Raw genomic sequence first — 18520 nt, 5'->3', positions numbered from 1 at the left:
CCCTTTTCTTGATTTACTCAAGTACTATATATAAATATGGAATCTGTATGTATATATAATATACATATAGCACTAATATAATTGAACAACGTTAGCAGTAACTACGCAGTTATCACAATCCATAATCAACGAACTGGTATGTTATATCCAAAATCTTACAGGTACTTTATCTACTCAAATTGTAGTTTTGTTCTCTAAAAAAATGATTAATTATGCCAGTTATATTGGTCATAGTACAATTATTAATTACAAGACTTCAAATTAAATCAAACGAGGCAATTACGCAGACAATATTGATCGGATTGAATCCGAACGTTTTCCAAATTATGGGGGTCCAGGAACTTTAAACTTACCACTTGGCATAGCTCCTGGAGAGGGAGACAGAGAGAGAATAATTTTCGCCTTTTCTTTTGGCTTCCGTGTGAAAACAACAGAATAACACATCAGAGCTCAACATAAAGCCAATCCGGAAATACACAAAACTTAAGTTTGAGAAACATTTTCGGGAAACCTTTTTAAAAAAAAGAAAACAATTTCCAGAAACATATACCTACAGTTGGATAACTGGCGGAATTACTCATTGAGGGGAGGAAAAAGAAGAAACATGAATTACTAAAATACAACAACCTGCAAAGTAGCAGGTACAAATTTGAGGGGAAAAGGAGATAGAAACACAAGCTCATCGGCGCCGTTGCCTGTAACTTGGTGAATTAACAGACTGTGATCCTCTGAAGCTTCTGCTAGGAGAATCCATGGCCCCTCCCATTGACCCTCCTCTAAATGAAGCATATGCTGCTTTGGCTGATTCCGGGACAGAGTCTAATGGAAGTGACTCCACAAAGCATGCTGTGTTGATTCTTGTCCGTTCGAGCTCAGCTTGAAGTAGTTCGGAGCTGTACTGCTGGGCAAGAGCCTAATCAAACAAACACAATGAGTGACAATTATGTTAAAAAGCAACGATTGTATCAAATTGGTCTGCTCCTGCAGCATTAACTTAGGATGATGCAAATTTACATGCACTTAGAACTGAAGAGAATCGATATGTTTCGAAAAAACAGAAGAGAGAAGAAAGGGTCAAACTTAAATATGGGAAGGGACACAGAGAGATAAATTTCTTACAATTAGGTCATCCGGTGATACATTAGATCCCGATCTGTCATCTGGAAGCACATCATCACTTCCACGAGTAGCCCGACGCTGATGACTTGGCGTCTCTACAGGCTCTGTCACAGTTTCTATTGCCTTTTCCAATAGGACACCTTGTAAAGTCTTAAGCGATTCCCTTGCATCATGAGTGAAGTACGAATTCAATATGGTCTCAAAATATTCAAGCTGCAGAAAAATGAAGAATGTAATTAGCTCCCAAACACCCAGAACATGAATAAATTAACTACTGTAGGTACTTCCAGCAGGGCACTACACTTGTTCCATAAATCTCTTACAATGGAAAAAATATTTTCTGAAGGTGCTGGGGATGTCTCACGTTTGGCTTTAACACTAGACTTGTCATCAATACTCATCAACAGTGTCTAGAAAATATTGGGCATCGGTTCTGGAGAAATTCAGATGGGGAAGGAATACCTCAACTTACCTCAAGCATTAGCTGAGAAAAGCCGTTTGGGTCCAATGCCCTGAGATCTTTGGTTTTATTTTCATTGAAGAGACCAAGGAAAATGTCAATCAGGCCTTCAACAAGAATACCAAGAGTCTTGTCCAGCAGAGGCTTACAACCAGCGAAAACCTGCATAAAGACCAAATGTGTTCTTGAAATAGCATCCAAGCAAAAGCTGTGTAAAAATGTTGGAAGTTTGCACACATGCGGCGATTTCATTAAAATGATACATATAATTTGAGAAGTATATTGTTATAAAGATATTCAATAAAATAGATCTTCTTGGTAAGCTATAAACAAGAGACAATACTAAATCCAATCACTCGAGGTGGAAAGTTACCTCTGCATGTACAGCTACTAAAGTATGAAGTAAGTCGACAGCTACATCACGCACACCCTGCAAGTTTTTTTTTTTTGTCACTGAGCATACATATTACGCAAACTGAAGTTAGTTGAAAGAATAAAAAGACATTGGTTCCTACCTTCACAGCAGGCGCTGCTCCCCACTGAACTCCAGCATCCAACAAATAATTTACTGCAGCTGATCTAATCAAATTTGTCTGCAGAAATGAATGAAGTCATAAGGTCAATAAAGTTTACAACAGTAGCAGGCATTGGTTAAAACCCCAACCCAGAAAGTCCTAGATGTAAAAGTTTACCCCACCCTATACATAAAAAGGATATTTCTCGTATCAGAAAAGCATAAGAATTCAGTAAGGGAAATTTTAACAAGGAAATCCTACACTTACCAACGTACCTGACTAAACATCTACCAACTCTTATTAACTTGAAACAACTTGATGACTTAGAATCACAAAGGAATGAACATGCACATTCATGCAACAACTCTCATGCCAGGTAAATATTTTTGGTACAACTGTCACTTGATGTAGCATTTTCCTAAATGCCAAGTTACCATTAGGAGTCAATCTCAAGAGGACTAGGCCATCTGGATCCTAAGATATCCTAATTGGACAGATGTCAACTTATGAGTTAACAATATAAAAAGAAATATTGTCTAAGAGACCAACTTAATGATCTATGGATTTTCAAATTCCACATTTAAACATAAGTCACACAAATGAATTCGGACCATTTACATTTACAAAGCCTTTACTAAATGGAATAGAAAATAACATACAGTGGAAGTCTTCTGTATCATCTTTGCTTGCATTTTCACTAAAATGCAGTCGCTTGTTTCTTTCAGTTACTGTCGTTCATTATTTCAAATGCTACGAACCATAAGTTATTTTTAAAGGAACTTTAATAAAGTGCGAAAAATCAGAAGTTGATAATCATGTCAGGATGTCAAATTGGGGTGAATTTGGCACCCACAAAAGAGCTAATTTTGACGAGATTCATTGACCTATCCATTTGCTTGGACTGTTACCCCTGAAATCAATCCAAACATGCACCTAGTTTTAACAAAATATCAGTCCCCAAAGCCAATTTCAAGAAACCAATTCTTTTATAAACAATCCCGAGATGTACATCAATGTTAGTTTAATATCAATTTAATTTTAAACAGAGAATGTTCTGCTTGGCAGCAGCTTCAGATAAATGGTCATCAGTTGCAGCTTTAAGAAGTCTAAACATCCTTACGAAGAGGCTTAGTTGCTTAACTCACAAACTTGCTAATAATAGTTACTGACACGTGCCACGTGCCAGGGAAGTGAGAAAAATGTACACTTTCATGTTGTTTAATCAAAAACCAGACATTACTTGGATTAATTCTGCATCTGACATTGTGTTAGATTCAACCCAAATGACTTCAGGGGACATACTGTTGCTTGCTATTGCTGATATCCAATACAAATGGCAACCAGCAGAAAGGTTAAATGGGAAACCATACAGTCAACTGGATAATGGGTAATTCAGGAAACCCCGCACAACATAATGACAGAAATTCAAAAAGGTAAATGGCTTCGTCAGATAAAAAAATTATGTTTGATACACATCAATGTGCACCATTTCAGTCAAAACATCTCCTCAGTCTACCAGACACAACTGTTGCATACCTTTGCAAGTGTATATTGTTCAAGGACCTTCTCTTCAAGGCCAGAGTAAGACATAACGAGATCCTGAATGTCACTGTCCTCGTCAACTTTTCCCCTGAATTGGAAAATAAAAGACAGCATGTGTAACATTAAAATCCAGCACCCATGTTCGAAACATCACTTAAGCAAGATGCATCTCATAAACTATATGAATTTAATCACAGATATAAAAAACCGGGTGTTAGCTTCCTCAATAAAGATTGCAGCAAAAAGTCTTTCCATTCCTTCGAACCTTGTTATCCTTTTCTTAATCTCTTTCTTAAAGTGCCAGAAGAGGGTATATGAGTGGAAAATAAGAGAAAAACCAAGGTGACTTCTGCAGAATAGCAGTCTTTTTCAGAAAGAACATATTTAGAAGTTAAAACTAGCACTCAAAATTTCAAAACGATTAAGTAGTCAGCCATACAGCTCATGGTCTTCTTACTTCAGAGCCAGACTATTGCCTGTTCGTAATATTATATACAAGTATTGCTTTGCATGTACCTCGAGTGAAGCCAAATATGTTTGTATTTTCCATACAATTCATGAGCAAGTTCGTCTCTGCAGTATCCGATATTACTCAGGACCATCAGTAGTTTAAGATGTGGATCAACGATACTTCCAGGAACTGGATCAACTGATCTCTCCGCTGCTTCATGAGAGTGAGAATATCCATTTTGGAAATGCATACTCCCAAGATTTGACTTATTCTGTGTAAGCTTGGAGCCAATGTGCTCCAAATGACCTGTATGTACAGAAAATTGTAACAGTTGTTAGGACACCTTTCCTATCTTGATCTCTTGAAAATTAAGCAATCTGTAAGTTATACTTGATATGGAAAATCACTCAAGACGAAAACAAAAGTAGCAGTAGAGAGTGCTCATCCTCCATACCAGCAAAATCCAGTAAACAGTTCAAAAAAGCAAGTCTAACTGATTCTTGGATATCTTGAAGCTGTGACGACACATCTTCTGAATTTGCTGATTCACTTTGCAAAGATTGAAGCATCCTGGAAACGATCAATACAGATACCAAACAGTGAACCAACTTTCTTATGAAAGTGAAGCTGACATTAACTTCTATTTTCCTTCAATTGTTTCAAGTAAGACAACAGATCTCCAAATAATCAATGTATAGTTACAAATATCATCTTCTATTTTCTGTCTTTCTTTTTTGGTTCTTCTGCTGTTGGTATGAATACTTCTACAACTTCACACCCTACAAGGATGAGTCACCAAATGAGCCTAAGATGTGCATGGATACAGATTCAAACCCATAGGCTCAGCCACCAAAGAAGTTATCTAAATACATTTGAAATAGCAATAAAGAAACTCCGGAGAGATATTCGTTCTTATAAGCAATAATTTTAATATGAATTGTTATCATGCTATCTGTATAGGAGTCTGAAATTTAACTTGCTTTTACCACATCTAGTGCAGTTTCTACCATTATGAATCACATAAAGACTCACATTCCAGCTCGAAAAGCTGATATTCATATGCATTCTTCTCTTCAAATCGAACTGATGCTCGGTTTCCAGGTGGTTTCTAAACAATGAAATAAATTGAAATAAAAATTGTTCTACCATCTCAGCATCTCTTTGCTGAAGAAGGTCCCCAGAGCCAGAGAGTTGCTACTCCTCCAAAAACCAAACCATATGGTATTTATAATACAAGGGTATCTCTGAACATAATCATGAATTTTCAGCCTGTCAGAACATTGTCATGCAACATAATTGATGCCTCCACCAACGCCACAACCGAATAGAGCCCATCCCAATTCACCGCCACAATCACATTAAAGTTAAAAGAAAAACCAAATATTCTAAGACAGACAAGTATTTTGATGAACAAAATGATGACAGATGCAACTAATGAAGCAATGGAAAACAACAAAATTTGATGAAGCTGCTCTCTTAAGGTCCAGCTTCAGTAAAGGTAATAAGGCAATTTTTTGTTTACTTAGTTCATTGGTGTCACTCTATAACTAAAGATTTGGACATTTACAGATGACAGTGAGACAAACGATTGCGCTCACTTTCTCTCCCACTTGTTTCTCTATTTGCTAACTTACTGCAGTTGCTTCCATTATTTTCTTATTGGGACTGGTGTGGGAAGCTGGAACAGGGGGGGAGAGGATGTACCAAAAGTAGAAAGTTGTATAAGATGTAATGACCCAAGAGGTGCTGGACCACTGATTCTGGCTGTTAGAGTTATCATGGGACAAGTTTGTTGGTGATTCAGGTTTGTCTGTGTGTGTGTGTGTGGGGGGGGGGGGTTCTTGTCCTAGAAACAGAACTATTGAATTGACTACTCCTTTCTGAAGGAGAAACTATGGTCAACCCATAAACAGATATTCAAACAGTATTTTTCTTCATCAGGTGGAAAGTTATTATGTGCTCAGCACTCCACTAATTTCTCCTCCATAACTCTTCCCCCTTATGATGCCACAGAGAAAAACCTAACTGAAAATAGTAGGGAGAAAAATGAGTAGGTGATGAAGAAGAAAAGAAAGCTGTTTTCATGTTTAGCGACCTTCAAGTTAACATCACCTATTTCTCTTAAGGCTGATGGCCTGCCTAAAAGTTAAATTTCTTCTATTTCTTCTCGTAATGCTTTAATGAGCATTAGTGGAACAAATTTTACTGAAGCAAAGTAGAAATAGCAAAGACAAACAAGAAATTAGGTACTCACGCATTGATTTCATCCATTGCTGAAACCATAATTGCACGGAATGCCAGAGGCAATGATGAGATAGAATATGGTGACTTGTTTCTTTCTAAAATAGATACTGGGACCCAAGATTCATCTTTTAATATATCTTCTGTTGAAGTCCGCATCCATGAACAAAGCCTGAGTATATAGATTTTTGAGATCTCAAATTCAAGTGTTCTGAGGACTGTGACTGCAACCGCAAAAGGTTACGCTCAAAACGATTTCAAGATATTAACCTCCAGAAAAGGAAACTTCCGAACATAATTTCTTTCCTTTGTTCTATCTTTAAAGTAATCATACCTGCAATTGAAGGCGCCGACTCTTTTGCTTCAAACGCTCGACTTGCTTTTGAAATCTCCTTTATGGCATCATTCATGTGGGGATTCAGGATATTGGATTCTTCAAGATCATTGAATGCAGTGAGGACCTGTATAAGGATACAGAGAACGTGAAAATAGTAGCATTCAAGATCTTCACCTAAAGGGCAAAACAGTTTTCAACAAAAACGGACATATTCAAGTACACAAAACCTCAGAAGAGGATTACAAATAGAAAAGTCACAAGGAGTAATAAACTTCAGCAGCTACCAACCAACAAGAAGAGCCATCAGAGGAGGTCAACAGTGCAACTCCAAGGCTGATTCCAGACCCTAGAGTTCTTATCCTCCTTTCTTATTATCAAAGAGCAATTCTTTTTAATCCTCGGACAATCTCACATCAACATATCAAGAATAGGCATTTACCTTAGACTTGTAGGCTGATAGTGTATTACATATCATTCCAGCAACTTCATCAAGATAATCTACCAATCTATCCTCAGCTTTATTAACAGGATTGTTCGCACTCGAATCAGCAGACACTTGAGAAGACTGAAGAAGGAAAGACAATAATATTACAGGAAAATGAGCTAAGACCATAACATTGATTCTAATTGGAAAGAATAAACTCATATCGAAGAGTAATAATGTGAAGACTAACAAGAAGAAGACAATTGCAAAGAATCATAGCTCAATTCTTATCCTCCAGTGGAGACTAACTAATGCTCCCAATTTCACTAGAGGAATTAATAGAACAGAAAGTGGGGCCTGTATACTAGAGAACTTAGAGGCAGAGCTGTGACTCCCATTCATGTTGTACTGCAGCTCAACCCCGGGGCAAGCCCCTTAATTGATAAATGTACAGCAATCTAACATGATGATCTTTATAATATACCTTTGCAAACTTTCCACTGGAAACTGAAAGTGCTACTTTCCAGAAGACAGGTACATGATGGATAAGTACTGCAGTTAACTGGCGAATATATCTACCCCGAAGAGCGTCGAGTTCTTCGCTAGTCATTTCTGGGAATAAGTCTCCAGCTAGGTGATCGTTTTCATCAGCAAGAGAGTAATCCGCAGCTGACTGATAATTGTAAATGAAAAACGAGTAGAATTACTGAGTAGAAAGCAACCAACTCCAAACAAAGTCAGTAACAGTCCAAAATCTTGCACTCACTGATTGATCTATATCTTGCCGAATTTGCCTCCACTTGGCATCAGATAATGCTCTTTCATGTAGCTCATTCTGTAAATTCTCCATTCGCGCTTCAAGATCTAAAGTGCATTTCTCAAGCAAACCTCTTATTTTGCGGTTCTGTTTCAAAGTTAACAGCAAAGTTTAACAAAATAATTTCCAGTCTTAATTAAGGTACTTTAGGTGGAAAGTCTTAAGAACCATCTATTAAAGAGGCATGGTAACATGAGCAATATGATTTACAGTTGTAATGAACCACAATATTTGGTCACAGTGAGGAATAGAAATTCTTCACCTGTATATTCAAGTAATGCTTTATGGGATCTGACTCAGGTTCAAGCTCCAACAAAAGCCGCACAGTATTTTCAAGCTACATAAAGCATTAAGTAACTATTGAGCTATCAATAAGAGTTATAAAAGATAATACAGGTCCCTCATAAGCAAGACATCGGGTACCACAAAATTTTGTCTCCATTTAGTGGATTTAAAAATTAAAAATTAAAAATATTATTGCTCAAAAGTATTTTCTTTCCATCCACTTGAAGCATGTTAAATTGCTACAAGAGATAACTATTGCTCTTATAGCCGACCATCTGTTAATGTACGAGTTTTGTGCACTTATTTTCTGTTTAGTCATGTCTGTCTGTGTTTCTCTCTTTATTTTTCTTGGGGAGGGGGGAGGGAGGTTGCATGATCTCTCGTTAGAATACATGTAATAATTAGCAATAACAATATGCTAAAGATACTAGCTTTGTGAAGCAAAAGAGAGTCCAAATAAAATGTAATACATCATTTCACTATTATAGGGACACCCCACTCCCATTCTAGCTAAGTTATTGTTGCCCGTTACCCAATACTATTTGGTAAACACAAAACAAACACAATATCGAAATAATTGACAACCGAAAGAGGTAACTTAAATTGGTCTTCAGAACAAGTTAAAAACAGAAAGCCAACAAAAAAGTCAATTCCACTTTGAGCATGACCAATAATAAATCCCTAATATTGCATGTGCTTGAAGTACTGATAAGAGTATATAATAGATCTTACACTTGTTAGATCAACAGTTGGATCTTCCATGGCCTTGTAAAGCATGGTTTTGAACTCGTGCACTACTTTTTCAACCTCCTCAAGAACACGTCTAAGAATTCCCACCTGAAAAAGTAAATAAACATTACACGCACTTGGAGAAGGCAAATCAAAAGAATCAGGCTGAAATCATTTTCTTTGTCTAGGCTGGTAACGCCAATCATCAATTCTATTCTTGAGTCCTGTCTAGGAAAAAGAAGAATTGGACAAAATTCCTTACAAGAAAGAAGTCAGATCCAAATTAATAGCATGCAATGAGATGACCGGAACATGTAAGACAAGATATAGACTTCCAAAAGGTTGTCTCAAATTTAAGACCATAAGACACCAAACAGAAGGAGGATGCCTTGCGGTTACACACCTCATAGAAGCTACCAGGCTTCCCAGCTTTGGAATTTAAACATGTAAAATTACATCTGACAATAGTTTCATTTGTATAAAATTGAATATTGCAACTAAATAAGAAGCTGCAGAAGAGGAAACCAATGGACATTGCAGAAAACTCGTAATGACACCAAAAGAATTAGAAATTAACGACAAGGTTTACCATAATCTCTGGCTAACTCAAAACCTGAAATAAACAAAATGCAGCCCCCACAGCCCGCGAAAAAAGAAGGGAAAAAGGAGTTGTCATGCATATAGAGGAACCCCCAAAATCTCCCTTCCACCATATGGAAGTAGATGAAGGACAAGTACAAATTCCACAGAATTTAGATCTTACCACAGCCATAATAGAGGCTGCTTCCATAGTATTCTACTCGGGTTAGATAGCATCCACCATAAAATGAAAGGTTCAGCACACAAATATGACTATTCTTATAAAACTCTACTGCAGTAAAGTAAGACCCTAATACTAAAACTCAAACTCTGAATTGACGGGACAAACAAAACCATTGGAGAAACTAAGCAAGAGAGTGGTCATGGATCATCTCAGTTACAAAATTGGGTGGTTAGGTGAATAATGGCTACTTAGCCATTAGAGATATCTATGAACTACCAGTGACACCATAGTTAGAAGCTACTCTTGCAAGTGCTAATCCTGGATCAGAGTGTAGGTCTTGGGAAGGATAAAGAACTTTTACAAGCAAATGATTGACTAAAGCACATGATCCACTTAAGTATTGAGCAAACATGAATATGGATGGTGAATATTAATTTCAATGGCTTACAATGTAGAATTATGAGGCTGTTAGACCTTAATTTCAACAACATAAGATGTACAAATACTTGTTGCCATGATGAATGTGTAATACGAAACAACGGAGCCATACATGAGAAGGCAGAACAATAGACTTTGCTTTCCGGTACTCTCTAACAGCCAAATCATATTCACCCTTGCTAATGCTTCCACGGATTGCACTTGGCAGGTTGAATAGTGTTCGGAACCTCTGAAGCATCCCTTGGACAGATCTAATCTTCTCCGCTTGCTCCTGGAAAATTGTCATTCAGAACTATTCCAGGATAACCGCCAATAAATCCATAATGTATCGATGGACTAAACTAGGATTTGGCTCCTACCTACCTGTCTCTCGAATAGAGGGCCAAAAGCACGATTAGCAACCGAACAGACTCCTTGGATACAGTCAAACAAGTGAGCAGTTCCAGCACCTTCAGGGTCTTCCTCAATTCGTTTCATCTTTGACTCAATATCTGTAAAAGACAAAAAAATAACATACTAGTAATTGGATGATTCACAAAACACTTTCAAAATCAGGTGCTATTTTGCCCAACTGACCATCGATAGTTGTTTTGCAAGAGACAAAGCAATCAAAGTTCTCCTTGACCAACTGCTTTTTCTGTTGGGTGCGTCCTCTAAGATCATTCTTTAATGTAAGAGCTCCAGCTTCCAAATCCGCGGCGCTAGTATCCAGGTGTACTCGTGATAAAAAAAGTTTTGCATCAAACACCTCCAAGTAATAGTTTAATTTTTCTGTAAAACCATATAAACAAGGTTTCTTTAAGATGAAGATGAAGCAACTCCAAGAAATGGAGATCATCTTCTACAAATCCAATATCTGAAGGCAGGCATGTTCCTTAACTAGGTGAGGAAGATCATTAACTTCGCATAGAATTAAAATAAATGTAAAGTACAGCTCAAAGAACAAATAAGCAAATACCCCGAGCACTTGGATCAAGAGGTTCCACATCGGTGGTAGGAGGAATAACCATATTATCACTGATCAACCTAAACGTTTTGTGGTTGATTAGCCTGTCCATATACGAGCTCAGGTTAGCAAACAATCAAGAAGCAAGACAAAGGAGGGAAGAACCCAAATAAGAACTTTTACCCCAGTCCAAGAGGATCCACCCATTCCATGCCCCGGGGAAGTGACTGCATACTGGTTAGTCCTTTTCCTTTTGGCCTCCGGTCAATCTTTATAACCACAGGAACTGCTCTTGTATCTCTCATTTCACGGACCCTACGAGCCAGCTGCCAAAGAACTTCCACTCAGTAATCAAAGGAATACAGCATAATATGGTAAAATAGACATACGAATCACCAGTAATAATTACTCATGAAAGAAGATAGGCCAGCTAAAATTCAAAAACAGGAAGAGGAATAAGCTTCTTCTTTTCACAATAATATAGGAAGATAAGCACACTCCAGACCTTGAAATCCAATTAGTGGTTTTTTTGCTTGAGTGGTGATTGAGGTGGCAGATTGAATAAGCTGAGCGCTTTATATTACAATTAGAAAAGGCACCTCATAAGATGGTCCATGAACAAGTCTAGTCTAATGTCTGTGTTTGAATTAATCACAAAAGATCCTACTTCATTCTGAAGTCAGAGCACACGTCATTGTTTTACGGCGCTCAACTGGGAGCTACCTGACATTCAGAACTTACTATTCAGCTCAAACTTCCACACAGTGTAAAATTAATATAAACAATGAACCTTGTGAATTATCTCAGGAAATTCCCTTAGGAGCTTGTCATTGTAGAAAATGCACATCATCCAGCTATCCATATAAAGAGAGTCATTGTATGTCCCAGTATTGCCTTGTTCATAATATCGCAAGAAGAAATATATCTGGACTAATTATTTCAAAAAGTGGCTTAATTACATAAAGAAGAAAAGACAAAAGGGAGTGAAACCAAATGTAAGAGACAATGAACTTAGGAGAAATAAGCAATCCATTTATTTCTAAATACTTTGGAAGCACATCCTTCATGCAGTCAAACCTTGAATACGTGTTTTCGGGTGAAAAACAGATTTATACAAAGCATCTACATGAGAACAAGAAGATCACTCCACTTTGCCCCCCACTTGGTTTTAAGATTTAACATGCTAGCAACTCAGAGAAGACAAAATAAAAAAACATCGATCAAACTCAAAAGTTCAGTATCTTGGATGCATATCATCAAGCATTTCTCCCTAACTCACACCAGTCTCAGTGTATCTTTTTGGCGCGATTCACATAACTTGAGAAGAAAACCAAAAATGTGGCTCCTGCATCCACTACAGAGTGAAAAATGTTTACAAAAACTAAATTACACCAAGCTAAAACCTAAATTGACAACTCTAAACCTCACAATATATTGCTAGAAGAGTACTCTTTGTTTTTCTTTTGCTATTGAATTTTGAAACACCTTTTGCTTCTCCTTTGTGATGTACATCACAAGTAGGGAGTCCACCATTAAACCCCCCACCCCAAAAAAAAAAAAAACCCGAGCCAGTTTTATTACCCTTTCCAAAGAAAAAGAGAAACCAGAGAGGGAAAAAGAGAGAGATGTAATACAGCAGCATCCATCAATTTCTACAAACACATATTCTCCTTAACACAAATATAGAGATAAAAACAACTAAATTAACCTTTCCACTTCACTAAATGCAGCCATTGTGCACATGCTTGTATACACATACAAACAGAAAGTGATAAAGATATACTATACCGCAGCTTCGTCGACTCGCTTCCAGCAGTCAGGCTCCTCCCCATCCCAAGCCCTGTCATCGTCTTTCCCAGCCCCTGCGCGTTGCCTCGGAGCCACGCGGCCGCGATCATCCTCGTCTCCAGATGAAATGCTGAGCATCTCCACGTCCGAATCGTCGTCCTCATCCATCGACGGCTTCCTTTGCTTACCCATCCCCTTCTGCCGCTGCTGCGCGCTCGCAGGAGGCTGGACGTAGTTGCGAACAGGCTTCTGCTTACCTTGCGACATTTTCTGGTAATTGACATCGCGATTCGACTGTTCTTTCAGCGCCATCTGCAACATCTCATCCTCGTCCAGATCGTCACCGTCGCTCGACATTTTTGGTTCGAAATTCGATAATTATGTGTAGATACAGGAAGTTGTTTACGTATACGCGTGTTAAATGTATGAAAATTCTGGAACTGGATCTGAGTGGAGGGATAAGTTGATCAAAATTGAGAAATTGTAAAGAAGGGTCCGCCTGAGCTCTGAAGAAGGCAACGGGAAAGGATCCTATGTGTCGCGGCCTATATTTGGAACTTTACAACCGTTAAATTAATATATTTTCAATAATATTATGTGTAAATAAATATATATATATATATTTTTAAACTTATCTTTTCAAAAATTAAAATTGTAAATGAAAACACAGACAAACAACCCAGAATATTCCCACTATGTTTGTTTTCATTTTCAACTTATTTTCGAGACAAGTCAAAACATACCCAATGTTTGCCATCATTCAAAAACACCTTATTTAGGTGTTTTTAACTGTTTTAGCATAAAAACATACATATATATACATACACACATATATACATAAATATATATAAAAAAGGCATGATTTGACAATGAATAGTAATTTTTGTCTCTCAAAATACAACATTAAACATATAATACTTATTTTAAATTATCTCCAAAAACATGATTTGACAATAAATAGTAATTTTTGTCTCCCAAAATACAACATTAAATATATAATACTTATTTTAAATTATCTCCAAAAACAAATCCAAACATACATACTATCTCTAACACACTTATTTATCTTTGTTTTTCTCTCTCTATTTCCACAAAACACTCAAAAAATGAATCCAAACATTATGTCCAATTTTTGAAATTTCTTCAGTTATTTATTTCCTTTTTCATCCCTACTTTTCTATTTGCTACTAAGCAAACCATTAATACACAAATTCATGCGAATGATCAAAATTTGGGTTTAATTAATATTCTTTTACCAAGGGTTTAAATTATTTGAGTATATTTTCATAAACATATCACCAAGAAGATTATAAAATAATATTGAGTGTGGGCTGTTCAAATCATCGGAACAGGAGATTCCAGTGCAGTGTTTTGGAGTAGCCCATTACACAAAGTTGGCTTTTTCTTTTAATGTTGGTAGTCATTACGCCAACTTTATATAATTTCACAATCAAGACGCATACTCGAGAATTAGAAGAATGTACAACTGTTTGACATCTGATGCTAACTTACACCATTCATTACCATTTTGAATTTACCTCTTATGATATTTGCATTTAAGGGTTAGTATTGTTCTCAAATGCACTGATTTAACAGTACTTGAAATAAAAAAGCGACTTTCTTTCAGCTGCATTCCAAAGAACAAAATGTTCTACTACAGATTTCAGTCATCAGCATATGAATAGCAGCAGCATCAAGTGGAAAAGTAAATCCACTAGTTGATTATTTCTGCTCTTCAGCAGCATACAATGCTTTAATCTCCTCAATGTCGTCATAGCTACCAAGGAATATCGGTGAACGCTCGTGTATCTTCTTGGGAACCAAATCAAGCGCCTGCATCGGATCAACAACAATTACTTCACTACATAACTCAAAAGCATATATAATAAAGGAAATTGCTATTCACCCTATATAATAACTATCAACCATTTCAATTGAACGAAACCTTCCACTTCCAGAAATTAATCTTACCCGTTGCTTCCCTGTAAACGCTTGTCCTCCTGCTTGCTCCATCAAGAACGACATAGGGAAAACTTCATACAGGACTCTGTTTCACGCAGTTAAGCTGTCATGTTTTATTCTTTTTGATGAACGAATATAACATGAGTTCCTGAGCTCCAACGCATTTAAACTTACCGCAGTTTTCCATTTGGGCTTTTCTTATCAGCAGGGTACAGAAAGATGCCTCCATAAAGTAATGTACGATGGACATCAGCAACCATGCTAAAAAACATAACAAATCATATATGACAAAGTATTATTCAACAGATTTATTATCTCAATGCTCTGTACATTTGTTGATGAAGTTTCCGTTTACCTTCCAACATATCTCAAAGATTTTGCTGGTGCCCCGTCTGTGGGGAACTTGCATTTTTCTACATACTTTGTTGTCGGGCTATCCCAGTTCTTGGCGTTTCCTTCGTTAACCGAATAAATTTTACCTTTCTTCGGTATCTGTTGCATTGACAAAGACACGGGTTTTGGGTCAAGAAAGGGCAAAAGTAATCAAATCACTCTCAGAATGTAATTCAGTTAAAAGATCGTCTTGGACATGTTGAAGTATGACTACAGAGAGGAGAAGAGTTCACCTTAATATTTGGATGAGTCAATATGAACTCTCCAAGGGACGGGTCGAGAGTGAATCCATTGACTCCAGTTCCAGTGCTCAACACAAACTGAATGTTAATCCGAGAGCAGCAACTAAGAATTCAATACAGCTGTTTATCATGCACAGTGCAATAAGGAAATGTTTAATGCTTACCATGCAAGAGCTTCCATACATGCAGTAGCCTGCAGCTACCATATTCTTACCAGGCTGCAGCACATCATCTATCTTTGGTTTCCCTTCATCTTTGACCATGTAAATGCCAAATATCTACACAAACAAGAGCATCCTATTGATACCAGTAAAGCATATTATAATTGAAGATAAATTTAACCAGTTGAGGTAGGAAACTATATCTAGATATGAATCATACAGTTCCAATGGAAACACCACAATCGATGTTAGACGATCCATCCAATGGGTCAAACATAACACAGTACCTACATATCCAGGATTAAAATGGTAAAAACTTGATTGATCAAAGAGGGATTTCAGTAAAATGTTGTAGAATATATCAAAACTTTAAGAGAAGTAGAACACACTTTCCACGCCTAGAAGGCTCGACAAACGTTGCCTCTTCATCCTCTTCCGAAACAAGGACACACTGCAAGTGCATTTCCAATTTTTGTAAGCACAATCTGTTAACTAGTAAATGTCCATTTTACCTCATCGAGAGACTTACAGTTCGGCCACTGCTGATCAATGCCTTGATGAAAACTTCATTCGATAGCACATCCAGTTTCTTCTGCTCTTCACCCTTTAGAGAAACAGATATTGCAATGAAGTACGTGTATATAGAATAGAAGTAGTATGTTTGACGATATGAATGAAACAGAAACCTGCCTGCACATTGGTGTCTCCTGCAAGCCCGATGAGTTTGGCCAAACCTGCCTGCAAGAAGCCCATACTTTTACAATACATGAATCAATCTTTTCAATTATTAATTTGTTCTCTTTAATTTCCAAACTTGATATTGTTAAAATCCAGAATCCCCATTTCCAGAAACCAACACAAATTTCAGAAGAAAATAACAATTTGATAAAAAACAAAAATTTTGCAAGATTAACAACAAAGGTCAGAATTGAATGGAAGCCGACGCCGACCTTGTTAACGGCAGAGCACACAAACTTGCAGCCAAGAACAATGTGATTGAGCAAGATGGTGAAGTCTCCGCGGGAAGCCGGGTGCTTTGACTGCTCGTTCAATACAAATCGTGTAATCGTCATCAAATCCGTCCGGTGGGCATCCCTCGCGTGATCCATCTTACCACCACCAGCACCGCCGCCAACCTATACGTATACAATGGAGAGAGAGAGTTCTTGACTTGAAGTTAGTCTATTGTTAGTATACATAAATTATCATAGCATGATATATCACTATATTAAATTATTTGAGAATTTCGGGTATTTGTATATATGTAGTGCGTGATCTGTGTAGGGATGCGAATTGGATAATGGACCGCGGTTCGAGGAAGATCAAACCAAGTGCTGAGTGAGTCAAGAAAGGAAATATTCTTATTAGCATTGTCCCAAATCCCAATGATAGCCCCCTTTCATTTTGTGAATTTATGTGGTCCAAATCATTCGGGGCTAGTCGAACTAAATGCTCTCAAAAAAGCTTATGGCTAGATATAATTAGGTTTGAGTAAACTATACAATTTGTTCCTGCATCTTGCATTAGGTGCTTCAAATGAGGGCATTGACGAGATTATTATACTTGTTGTAAAAAAGGTTTGAATCAATAATGTTGGATAAAAATCCTTGTACAGTGAGCTCAAGAAAATAGATTCTTCACTTAACTATTATAAAAAAAAAATGGGTTACAAAAATTAATATACAGTAAAATATAAATAGATTTTAAACAATATATAGAATATATTTGCAGGTCTAACAATAATATTACAGAAACAGGAATGGAAGGATTAGGTTTAAAGAGTCAGATCCATAGAGAAAGAGCCCACGGCCATAAAAACTGACAAACCTCTCACAGTTGCTCAAAATCCAAACAACAACCAGATACTCAGGCTAAACAAACCCATTTGAAACCACAAAGGTTTCTTATACAGAAAAAGATTCACGAAGAACGTTTCAAAAGAAAAAGGATAAGAAAAAATAATTTCTTAATATATTACTTAAAAAACCAGAAGCCATAGAAAGACTTTTATAAAGGTACAACATTTAAGACGGAAGGAGAGAGAGGCAGTGGAGAAGATTTTCCAAGGCCATGAGAACCGATGAGATGATAAGTCAGAGAATAAGCCAGAGAGAAGGCTATGAAAAAAATGAGGGGGCATAATGAATTAAGGTTACAATTAGGGGGTATAAGTATAAAACAAATCAGGTGCGGTAAGTGGGCCGGGTCGGTGAGCTAGGTGTTGCGAGTGGATTGAGCCATCAAATGGGTTGAGGGGGTTCAGTAGGCTTGAGCCATCCAAGTAAGAGGCATGACAACATTTGACTTGGGTTTACCAAAGAGTCATGAACAATTTTTCTAAATATTCTTCACTTTGGACCAGGACCTAAAGGAGAGAACCAGGCTCAAGGCCGAGTCTCTCCTTCATCATTGCCAGGACGTTTGGATTGTTACTACAATACAAAGGAAGACACTTGCACATATATAGGTTAGTATAGAATATAGAGAATAATGGAGATTATCCTAAGTTCAAGATTCTACGACAAGTTTTGAACTTCTTTATGGTTAAGCATTTAGTTCCCATATCTGTACGATTGGATTCAGGCCTTATCTTTTCTAAGTTAATGAATTTTTTTCCAACAATATCTCTAATAAAGTGATATCTAACATCAACTGTTTAGTTCTATCATGAAAGACAAGATTTTTATAGAGTTGAATATCAAATTGAATGTCAGAAAATACTGTAACTTTTTCTTTTAGAAAACCTATTTCCTTTAGTAGACTTTTAAGCCAAATTGCTTCTTTAAAAGGTTCAGTTGTGCAATATATTTTGCTTCAATAGTAAATAAAGCAACAATATGCTAGAGTTGAGATTTCCAATTTATGCAAGACCACATAATGTAAACACATAACATATTGTTGATTTCC

The 18520-nt window shown here is 37.0% G+C and overlaps 2 protein-coding genes across 2 annotated transcripts; both read right to left on the bottom strand.

The window, feature by feature from the left end:
* Window positions 1–436: 436 nt before the first annotated feature.
* On the bottom strand, window positions 437–13369 carry LOC105159403 (exocyst complex component SEC5A). The gene is made up of 21 exons (XM_011076455.3): window positions 12856–13369; window positions 11251–11393; window positions 11080–11171; window positions 10698–10892; window positions 10485–10612; window positions 10234–10392; window positions 8924–9028; window positions 8169–8243; window positions 7856–7993; window positions 7574–7762; window positions 7105–7230; window positions 6663–6789; window positions 6342–6552; window positions 4542–4657; window positions 4153–4393; window positions 3631–3724; window positions 2095–2172; window positions 1953–2009; window positions 1592–1741; window positions 1120–1332; window positions 437–913 (listed from the first exon to the last, which is right to left on the bottom strand). Exons 1-21 carry the CDS (start codon window positions 13210–13212, stop codon window positions 680–682), a joined length of 3228 nt encoding a protein of 1075 aa, XP_011074757.2. The 5' UTR covers window positions 13213–13369; the 3' UTR covers window positions 437–679.
* A 1085-nt stretch (window positions 13370–14454) lies between these two features.
* LOC105159402 (fructose-1,6-bisphosphatase, cytosolic) lies at window positions 14455–16892 on the bottom strand. The gene is made up of 11 exons (XM_011076454.3): window positions 16564–16892; window positions 16304–16351; window positions 16143–16217; window positions 16003–16064; window positions 15834–15900; window positions 15617–15730; window positions 15444–15530; window positions 15173–15309; window positions 14992–15078; window positions 14827–14902; window positions 14455–14688 (listed from the first exon to the last, which is right to left on the bottom strand). Exons 1-11 carry the CDS (start codon window positions 16720–16722, stop codon window positions 14578–14580), a joined length of 1023 nt encoding a protein of 340 aa, XP_011074756.1. The 5' UTR covers window positions 16723–16892; the 3' UTR covers window positions 14455–14577.
* Between the last annotated feature and the right edge of the window lie 1628 nt (window positions 16893–18520).

Source organism: Sesamum indicum, linkage group LG3 (genome assembly GCF_026168435.1).
Source record: "Sesamum indicum cultivar Baizhima isolate 11 linkage group LG3, ASM2616843v1, whole genome shotgun sequence".
NCBI lineage: Eukaryota > Viridiplantae > Streptophyta > Magnoliopsida > Lamiales > Pedaliaceae > Sesamum > Sesamum indicum.
The sequence above is the reverse complement of the archived record's forward strand: the minus strand, read 5'-3'. Positions and strand labels throughout refer to the sequence as shown.